The 10,407-nt window shown below is 27.1% G+C and overlaps 2 protein-coding genes across 2 annotated transcripts; one reads left to right on the plus strand and one right to left on the minus strand.

Moving 5' to 3' along the window:
* Window positions 1-1,585: 1,585 nt before the first annotated feature.
* Window positions 1,586-8,080, minus strand: LOC113794964 (major facilitator superfamily domain-containing protein 3-like). Its single transcript, XM_075819514.1, has 6 exons — window positions 7,780-8,080; window positions 4,743-5,067; window positions 4,040-4,207; window positions 3,366-3,961; window positions 2,646-2,818; window positions 1,586-2,326 (listed from the first exon to the last, which is right to left on the minus strand). Exons 1-6 carry the CDS (start codon window positions 7,797-7,799, stop codon window positions 2,010-2,012), a joined length of 1,599 nt encoding a protein of 532 aa, XP_075675629.1. The 5' UTR covers window positions 7,800-8,080; the 3' UTR covers window positions 1,586-2,009.
* Window positions 8,081-8,193: 113 nt separating this feature from the next.
* Window positions 8,194-10,090, plus strand: Arl8 (ADP-ribosylation factor-like protein 8). The gene is made up of 6 exons (XM_027345111.2): window positions 8,194-8,518; window positions 8,590-8,902; window positions 8,999-9,153; window positions 9,222-9,383; window positions 9,460-9,530; window positions 9,594-10,090. Exons 2-6 carry the CDS (start codon window positions 8,780-8,782, stop codon window positions 9,638-9,640), a joined length of 558 nt encoding a protein of 185 aa, XP_027200912.2. The 5' UTR covers window positions 8,194-8,518; window positions 8,590-8,779; the 3' UTR covers window positions 9,641-10,090.
* The last annotated feature ends 317 nt before the right edge of the window (window positions 10,091-10,407 follow it).

The following is a 10,407-nucleotide window of genomic DNA, read 5'->3' on the forward strand; positions in this document are numbered from 1 at the left end:
TTGGGTCAACAAAAAAAAAAAACAACCTGATTATGAAAAACAACCCAAATTTCAAAAGAATTTAGATTTGTTTGCTTGTGTACATAAACAACAGACAACAACAAACGTAATCAAACAACAACAACAAATGCTGATTATCATCATCATCATCATCAGGTGATGGATAAACGAAAAACACCCACACCTACACAAAAACTAAGATAACATTCTTTTTATGATTATGATGATTATGATGATGATGAATACCCCGTTATTCCAAAAAACAAACAAACAAACAAACAAACAAATGACTTTTTGTGATTATTTATCAAATTCAAATCATCATCATCCTTATTACCATCATTCAAAAAAAAATCAAAACTAAATAATCTAATCTAAGTATATTCGCGTGTAGGTGTGGGATTGTCAGATTAATAATAATAATAATATTTCGTTTTTTCTTCATGTTTTGAATTTGTTTTTTTTCAGATCAACACAACTATCATTAATCAAATTAAAGCAACCGTTGATCCACATTTCAAATGTATCAAAATTGAATAATGATAAACATTTTGGCACTACAGCAATATCCATTGATATAGATTCGGAACCAAAAAGTTCATCACCAGAAAAATTAAAACAATCGATAAGGGGAAAAAAGTTTTCATTCATTAACTAGAAAAAAAGCTAATTAGATGAATTTGTTAATGAATGAATATGTTTTTGACATGATGATCCATCAATGATAATGATGATGATAAAGTGGAACAAAAAAAAAAATAAATATATAACACCCTTGATATGTTTTTGTTTTGAATGTCAACAATTTTTTTGTTTTGTTTCGGTTATTAAATAGATCACAAGAATTAAACGACCAAAAACATCATCATATGATCTTGTTGTTGTTGTTGTTGATCATATATTTTGTTAACCGGCGACAATGTTGGAATTTGTTTTTCTTTCCTGTTTTTTTTTTTTTTGGCTCAAGGTGAAACAAAAACAAAACAAAACAAAAAACTAGCCGAATTATTTCTGTTTAGCAACGTTTTTTTTTCGTTAATATCAGGAAACTTGAATCATAATTGGATCATCTGATGGTTTTAAATGTCAACGAAGATCTTTTTCGGAATTTTTGTGAAAATGTCAAATTAAATCGATTAAATTGTTTGCACCTGGATAATTAAGTGTTACTGGATTAAAATGAAAATTTTTCTTTTTCGTTGAAATGATCCAGTCAATTTTCACATTTAAACATTAAACATTAAAGTAAAGTAAATAGAAGAAACAAAACGCTGATGATAATAATAATTAGTTGGTGTTCTCAATTATAAATCCAATTGTATTAATCATCATCGAACGGATCCAGATCATTATTTATCATTTTGGTATTTGGATCATAAATCGATTAACGATTTACAAAAAAAAAAATTGAAGACAAAACAAAACAAAACGAAACGAAAAAAACCTTAATTTTTTCTGATGAATTTCAAATGATTATTGACCTATTGATCCACAAAAAAAACCCCCGAAAAATTGGTTACCCTTAAGTTGAAATTTATTTCATTTATTTCAAACATTTTTAATGATGAAAAAAAACAATTTTTCAAAAGTTAACAATAAATAGATATTCTTAAAAAAGTAAAAAAAAAATCAAATAAAAACTTGATTAAAAAAAACAACAAACATTTTTCTTCAAAATGTTAAAAAAAATAACCATATTGACAGAATTGATAATTCAAATTGATTATCTCATAAAATCGTTTGAGATTTTTTTTTCACATTCCAGATAATAACACAAAAGGCAACAAAAAGTCAATAATAAAATGAAATTTTTTGTTTGTTTGTTTGTGTTTGAAAAATTTGAAACACATTATTGTTTGATGAACGAAAATGATTCGAGAAGAAAGTTTGACTGTTTTTTTTTTTAGTTAGTTTGTTTGAATAGTAAATATTTTCTCAATGTGCTTCAATGATTGATCATTATCTTTCAATGATAATTCAATTCATTGAGAGAGAGAGAGAAGAATCTTCTATTTTGTTCCATGATGATGATGATAATGAAGAATTGTACATGGTAAAATTGCCAATAAAATAAATAATGATTGTGCACCAATAAAGCCAATATTATCAACAATCAAACCGGATAATGATGATAATAAAAGTTTACCAAAAACTTCAATTGTTGACATTAATGTATAATGTGTTGCACGTAATGATGATGATGATGATTTTCGTGACATTTGCTGTTGTTGTTGTTGTTGACAAGTAATCATCATCAAGGTGAAGGTCATGGTTGTGATTAATCCACCAATAAAATGTAACAATAACATTGATATAATGCTTACAACTGCAAAAGTGAATAGAAAAATAAAATAAAAAAAAATTAAATGAAATCGATTGATTCAAATGGAAATGGTCATTGAATAAAAAAATTTCAATGATTTCTTCGTTTGAATTCTGTCATTTTTTTAAAAAAATCATATGAAATTCATACGATGAATGTATGTCATACATAGTACAAAATACCAAAAAAATGAAAACGAATCGCATTATCATCATTTACAGATAATATTCATTTCAGATATCCAATTCCAACATGAAAATCTTTATTTACTTCTTCCTAATCTCGTTGATACGATACATTCTCAATGATGATAAATACTTACAATTTAAAAATGATGATGATATTGTTTCGGTTGTTGTTGTTTCAGTTGTTGTTAAAAATTTGATAAAATCATTGCCATAATTATGATGATTATGATTAACAGAAATAACGATAATAATGATAATCAATTTTAAACATAAGGGCAATAACCGAAATTTGATCAATTTATTTAGCCTATAGTTTTTTTTTGTTGTTGTTCATTGATTTGATCAATCAATTGTCATCGACAATGATCGAATCAAATTTGAATACCAAAGAAGAAAAAAAGAGAAAAAAGAAGATTAGAAAAACTGGAGTAAAAGTTTTTTAAACATTTTGAAGATTAGATAAGTGTTGATCTCTATGTGTGTTTGTGGTGTCGGTGTGTGTGTGTGCTTTCTCTATCTTGTATACAAGATTTCTGGTTGGTTGGATTGTAAAAAAAATTTTTCCATAATTTTTTTCTGTGTTATTTGATCTACATATTTTTCTTTCTCAAAAGTTTGAAATTTTTAAATTGATTGATTGATTGATTGACTTTGTGGCTTGTTGCATAAACACACACACACATTCAATATGAATAGTGAGTGCGTTTTTCTGGTTTGATGAACCCGAAATGAAAAAAATTTTCAACAATCATAATCGATAAACGCGTTTTGGTTTTGGTTGGATGAATTTTTGTAGTTTTTTTTGGTGTTTTTACAAAAAAAATGAATGGTATTTGTGGATGGTTGATACTTACATTGATATTGATAATCTTGATGCCAATAATGATCCAAATATAGAACAAATAATACCAATTGTACCATTCCAAAATGCTAATGATTGACTTGTTATAGTATTAAATTTTGTTAAAAATAATGGATATATAGCCATTGAACCAGATTCACCTAATTTATAAACAAATATAAATATATAGATACTGATCAATGGTAATGTTGTTGTTGTTTCTCGATTATCCTTGTCAATCTTTGATTTTTGTTGTTGATCATTTAATGATGAAATTGCCTTAGGATTTCGATATTTGATCATTTGATTTCGTCGCTTTTTATTTGTTGCTGTCATTTGATCATCATTATCAACATTATCATCGACATTATCGATCGAATTTATCGATAAACGTTTTGAATATGTTTGAAATATGAATAATACAATCGTATAAATTATCGTTAAAACAGCAAACAAACCATTCCAATTGAATAAATTATAAATCCAGAATAGTATACCGCTACCGAAAAATGCACCTAATTTATAGCCAACAATTTGTCCAGCATTTCCTGTCATTATATCACGATGTTTTGAATATATTGTTACGGCTATAGCATCTACGGCAATATCCTTTTGATTTTTTTGTTTTCGTTTTGTAATTACAAATTAAGACACGAAAATTAGATAAAAAACACACATTAAACAAACCTGAAATGCAGAGAAAAAATTCAACAAAAATAATGCAATAATAAATTGCCAGGTAATTTCACCATTACTATCATCATTAACGGTTGTATCTGGGAAAATTGTATTATAAGCTGAAATGATTATCAAACCAAATAAACTGATTTGAATCCATTTTGTCATCGACAATGTCTATCAATTTGAATCATGAACAAAAAAAAGAAAAGAAAATGTTATTGATAAATTCCAGAAAATTGAAATTTTAAATTTTTTTTTAAAAATTGAAAAATGAAGAAAAAAAACAACATCAAAGACATTGACCTTAGCCATTCGCTATTGACTATTGTGCCAGTAGCAAATGAAAAAATCAATCAGAAAAAAATTTAATAGAAATTTTATTGAAAAAAAAATTCATAATAATGGTGGCTAAATTTAGCATCTTTTCAAAAAAAAAAATTTTCTGGAGAAAAAATGAGTGGTAAATTTCTGATATATGCTCGATCCTGAAAATGTTGACTGAATCTGTTCATTGGTCATTGGCTTTCTTCATTTTTCTATCTTGCTATGCTTTTTTTCTACCTACGCGCTAGAAAAAAACCAAACCCTGAATTTTATTATGGAAATTATGAATTTAATAATTTTCTGCTTTGTAAATAAGGGGAAAAAGAGTAACGAAACAAACAAACAAACAACAAAAAAATGGTTGAAAATAATAATAATAATATACCATATCGATTAATGGTGCAAATAATGCCTTTGTTAACCATGGTAATAATAATAAACGTATAAAACCAATTGTTGATGGTGAATGTCCTTTTATAATCAATAATAATGGTATAAGTTTATCTTGAAAACCGTATGGAAATCCTTGTATAAAATATAATAATCCTAAAAATATTGTACATTCTGTTGATGATAAATTTTTTATTGTTGTTGTTGCGGTTGTTGTTGTTTTTAATTTTATTCGTCGATTTGATGATGGTGATTGTTTTAAAAGTTTGTCGATTGAATCATCATCATTATTATTAACATCATTATCATCGATCAATAACCTATTTTGTTTTAGGGGCGAAAAAAAATATTGTATTAAAATCCCAAAATTCTTTCTGTAAAGGTATTGTCAATTGAAACAAAAACAAAAAAAACGAAAAACTTTCATCGAAACAATCAAAAAATATTTTGATATTTTGTAATTTACCATGGTCCCGCTGTGAATAAATGAATGATTGTGAATGAATAATAAAACGCTAAAGGGGTTATTGGCCTTCCAAAATAATAATTTACATTGTTTTTTCTTTGAAGAATTTAATTAATTTTCAACACCTACACCATCATCGTCATGTTATAATGATGATGAATGATATGCGGTCATTGATTTCATGACATGTTTGTTAAAAAATTCTTGTTTTTCGAATCAATTTCTTTTGATTGAATCAATTGAGATTCCAGGATTCAATTACAATGAATATCGGGTATAACCAAAAGAATTCTGGTATCCAATTTACAACGCCATCATCATCATCATCATCATCATAGACAAACAAGCATCGGAATCATTGATCTCGGAATTTGTGAGAGAAAAAAAGAAACAATAAAAAGTCAAAGAACGTATCAACGTTGTGTTCATACAACGGTTATTGAACCGAAATATCTGGGTGTGAAATAACCCAACCAAACAGAACAAAACAAATGGGGTAGAGGAAAAAACACGAGAGAAAAAACTTGATATGGATCCACACACACACACACACACACATACACAATCCAATTCTAACCGAGAAAAAAAAACCAAAATGATAATGATGGCGCCGTCGCATTTTCGATTGAATAATAAACGGATTGGCGCCATTCATCTCCTTCATTTATTGTACCTATTTATTGTACCCCTTATCATACTAACAAGTTATTTGAAAGAGAAATTCTCACTATCATTACACACATCAACCACCCACATAGCAAGATTATCATAAATGTAAACCACTTCCCGATAATAATATCCGATAAACAAAAAAATTTACACCACTGCATTATCATTGCAGATATTAGATTGTCAATGAAAAAAAAACAAAAACAAAAATCAAAATCATGAATGAATGGCCAGTGAAAAAAAAAAAACATTGGAATTTTATGGACTTTTTTTCGAACAAAATTACCTAATAATGATGATGATAATTCCGAAACAAAACAGAAAAAACAATGATAATCATCAATGGTGACGGTGGTGGTAGTAGCAAAATAAAACCAGGAAATAATATTTAGTTGCCATGTTTTTGATGATGATGATATTATCATTGATATCAATGTAATTGTCATCATCATCATCATCATCATCATTATCATCACGACAACATCAAACATTGACAACAACAACAAAGTAAATCGTTTAGTGTTCCGGGAGCTTGAAAAACAAAAAACAAAACAAAAATCTTATTTTTCTTTTCACTTAGGAAAAATTGGATTATCATCTTTGGGGATTTTGGTTGTTATCCATTTTTGGACATTTTTCTGTTAGCAAAATGAAATTGATTTTTCTTTTCTTTTTTGCAAAAGAAAATTTCCATAAAACCATCGTGGAATAGGAAATGAGAAACACGAATACTTAGACTATGTTCCATTCAAAGGCCAACAACCTGACAAAGTGACAAATTTTTTTTCCTTGTTATCAAATTTTCACGAATTGATCAAAAAGAAACACTGAAAATTCATTGAACTTTTTTGTTGTTGTTGGTACCATTAAAGAATTCCGAGGGTTTCTTTTGTATAATTCTGGTACAATGAAAAACCAAAACCATAAATGATATTGTTTCCTGTGATATTCTTTGGATCCATTAGGTTTTGAGGGGAATAAAGAACGACAGGTAGAAAAAAAAACCAACCCAAAAAGATGGTTACCATGGTTGATAATAAAAAATGGAATATTTTTTTTTTCTTTTTGGTAAATTTTTCGTCAACAACAATAACAACAATAATTCATCAATGAATTTCCGGGGAAGTTTTTCCGGACCATAAAACATGGACAGCTGAACTATTTTATTGTATGAATGGGTAATGGTTTATAGTGGAAAATTGATTTTATCCATTATCATCATAACATTATATTCTGAGTATCTTTTTTTTCTTGCTTGTTGTTGTAATGGACAGATAAAAACAACAACAACAACAACGAACACATCTCAACATATGATTCGGACAAGCGAAAAAAGGATCAAAGGTCAATGATATTTGAAAAATCAATTGAATTTTATCAATTGAAATAAACACATAAACATTTCATGGATCATTCTGTTTGAACATCTGCTCATCTGATTGATTATAATGATAATAATAATATTGAATGATGGTCATCAATCGATTGATTGATTGATTAGTTTGATGAATTTTTTTTTATTTTTGCAAAACTTTTGAATTGTTTGAATAAAATAAAGTTTTCGCCAGCCATCACCAGGTGGCGACAGCAGACGGATGTTATTTATAAAATTACGAAATTTTTTTAATTAAATTCAAAAATAATTTCAAATTGAATAATTAGAATCAAGGTTACACGTGTACTCATCAATCAACAAACAAACAAACAAACAAATGATGATCATCAAAATGAATCGATTTATCATCATCATCATCATCAACAACATGCAATGAATTGAGGAAAAAAATTCCGAAAACCAAAAATGTTGGTCGATTTTTTTTTTGGGGAAAATTTAAGAATTTGAAATAAGACAAACAAAAAGAAAACTATTATTAGCCAAAAACCAAATAGATCTTACCTTTTTCTTATTCGATTCATGATTTTGTTTGTTGATCTGTTTTTCGCCTTCGGATAAATTATAAAATTATTCTTTCAAACGAAAGAAAAAACAGCAAATTCACCAATGAGCGATGATTATATGAGAAGAGAAAACGTAACCGGTAAACAAAAACAACAACAACAATCGACAATAATAATTGTTGTTGTCATTGATCATCATCATCATCATCATCAATAACATCTTTGAGAAAAGAGAAAACGAAAAGAAATTTAGAAAAAAAAAACAAAACTAGTTGTAATGTCTTTTACACAATGTAAAAATCTTTTTTTAAATTTTTTTGAAAGAGAAAATCAATTCATAGTCGTCATTTGTGAAAAGCTCCAAATTTCTTTTTGGGTATTTTTCTCTCTCCCAATTTTTTTTTATTTATTTTCATCATTTTAAGCTTGATATTTTGATAAACTCTTTATGATCCAACAACAAGATTGACAGATGTTTGCCAAAAAAATTTGTTTAACTTTTTAATTCAGAATTATTTAACTAAAATTCCAGGAATTTAACAGATTCTTTCAACATTGTTTGTTTGTTTGTTTTGTTGCTCGCACACAAACCGAATCAACGAAATTTCAATTATATCAAACAAAACAAAACATCTGTTTTAATTTACGGTTATCATTCAAATACGATTAGAATTCCATTTTTTAGAATTAAACGTTCCAATTTTAGTTAATCTTTTCCAATTTTTTTTCTGTCTCATGTAAGTAAATGATGTGTGGTGTTGAATTTCATTTTTATTTGAAAAAACAATCTAATTTTTCTTCCGAACAGAAATACGCCCATTTCATAAATATTTCGTGTTTTGGTGTTTCTTTGCTTGCTTGCTGGCTCCCGAATAAAATCAACCCGCCAAATTGATCTAGTTGTCATCACTCTTATCTTGGAAGAAAAGATCAAAAATTAAAGAAACATCATCGTTATCATTATTGTTGTCATCCATAAAACAAAACAACACAAAATAATGTTTGCCATATTTCAACGTTTTCTTGATTGGCTTCGTAGCCTATTCTGGAAAGAAGAGCTTGAATTAACACTAGTCGGCCTACAATATTCGGGCAAAACAACATTTGTCAGTGTAATTGCTGTATGTAAAATAAACAACAAACAAAAAAAACTTCGATAGAATTTTAATGATGTTTTTGTTTTTGTTTTTTTTCAATTCTCATTCCAATCCAAAAAGTCTGGTCAATTTTCCGAAGATATGATACCAACAGTTGGATTTAATATGAGAAAAGTTACCAAAGGAAATGTTTCAATTAAAATCTGGGATATTGGTGGACAGCCAAGATTTCGTTCAATGTGGGAAAAATATTGTCGTGGTGTACAGGCAATTATGTAAGTTATACAATTATTTATTTCATTAAACTTTTAAATTTTGGAAAATATTTTCTTTTTTTTAAAAGTTATATGGTTGATGCTGCCGATCTTAGTAAAATTGAAGCATCGAAAACTGAATTACATGGATTATTATCAAAACCACAATTGGAAGGTATTCCTGTATTAGTACTTGGCAATAAAAAAGATTTACCTGGTGCATTGGATGAAAAACAATTGATTGATGAAATGTATGTTGGTTTTGTTGAAGAAAATGAATAATTTAAATTTTTCTTTAAAACAATGTTTTTACATCTATTAATTTAGGGATCTTGGATCGATTCCAGATCGTGAAATTTGTTGCTATTCAATATCCTGTAAAGATAAAACTAATATCGGTAAGAATGATTAAAAATATAGAAAATTTTATAATTTTTTTTTAAATTAATCCATCCATATAGATATCACTTTACAATGGTTGATTAATCATTCAAAATCATCACGATAAATCGAAATTTATTTATTCATTGTTGTTACAGAAAAAAAAGAAGCTGTTAGTGTGAATTATTATTTTATTTTTTTTTTTTTGTAATTATTTTCCATTCTTTATTTTTCCTTTCTTGATGTCGTCATTTCAATATTTTCTTTATTTGATGATCTAATTTGCAAAATGACGATAATTTTTTTTCTCTATATTTTATCACAATTATTGGATTTTTTCTCTCTTTCTTTCTTTCAATGTTTTGGTCATTTTCATTTTTTTTCAATCAATGTCTTCAATAACAACAACAACAACAAATTCTTAAAAATCACTTAAAATTCAATTCAATGCATGCACAAATCTTTAATGAACAAGAACAAAAAAACAAACGCAACCAAACATCAGAATTATGATATGAATCGACAAAATGAAATTGTTTGAAAACATTAAAAAAAAATTAAATTATTTTCAAAAATATTCGATTTTTTGTTTGTTTGTTCGGTAAAACTTTCGAATTCGATTGTATCGAAATTTTTTAAATCGATTGTATCGATATCGGGGGGAAATTAATGGCTAATTTTAATTGGCTTTGTTTAATTTTCAAAAAATAAATCTCGATTGATTAATTGATCGATTTTTTTTTTGTTTTCTTGTATTTCAATCTTTTCCTTATCATTCAAAAGATTAATCCGATTAAAATAATCTTTGATTAGCAGTATTGGATTTCCGATATCTTGAGGAAAATAAAAAAAAACTCAAGATTCTAAATGATTTTTTATCAAAAAAAAGAAGAT

Source organism: Dermatophagoides pteronyssinus, unplaced genomic scaffold, assembly GCF_027571235.1.
Source record: "Dermatophagoides pteronyssinus isolate colony J.1.1.1.1 unplaced genomic scaffold, Derpt_VIB-CSIC_2022.12 sq0004, whole genome shotgun sequence".
In the NCBI taxonomy this organism is placed as follows: Eukaryota; Metazoa; Arthropoda; class Arachnida; order Sarcoptiformes; family Pyroglyphidae; genus Dermatophagoides; species Dermatophagoides pteronyssinus.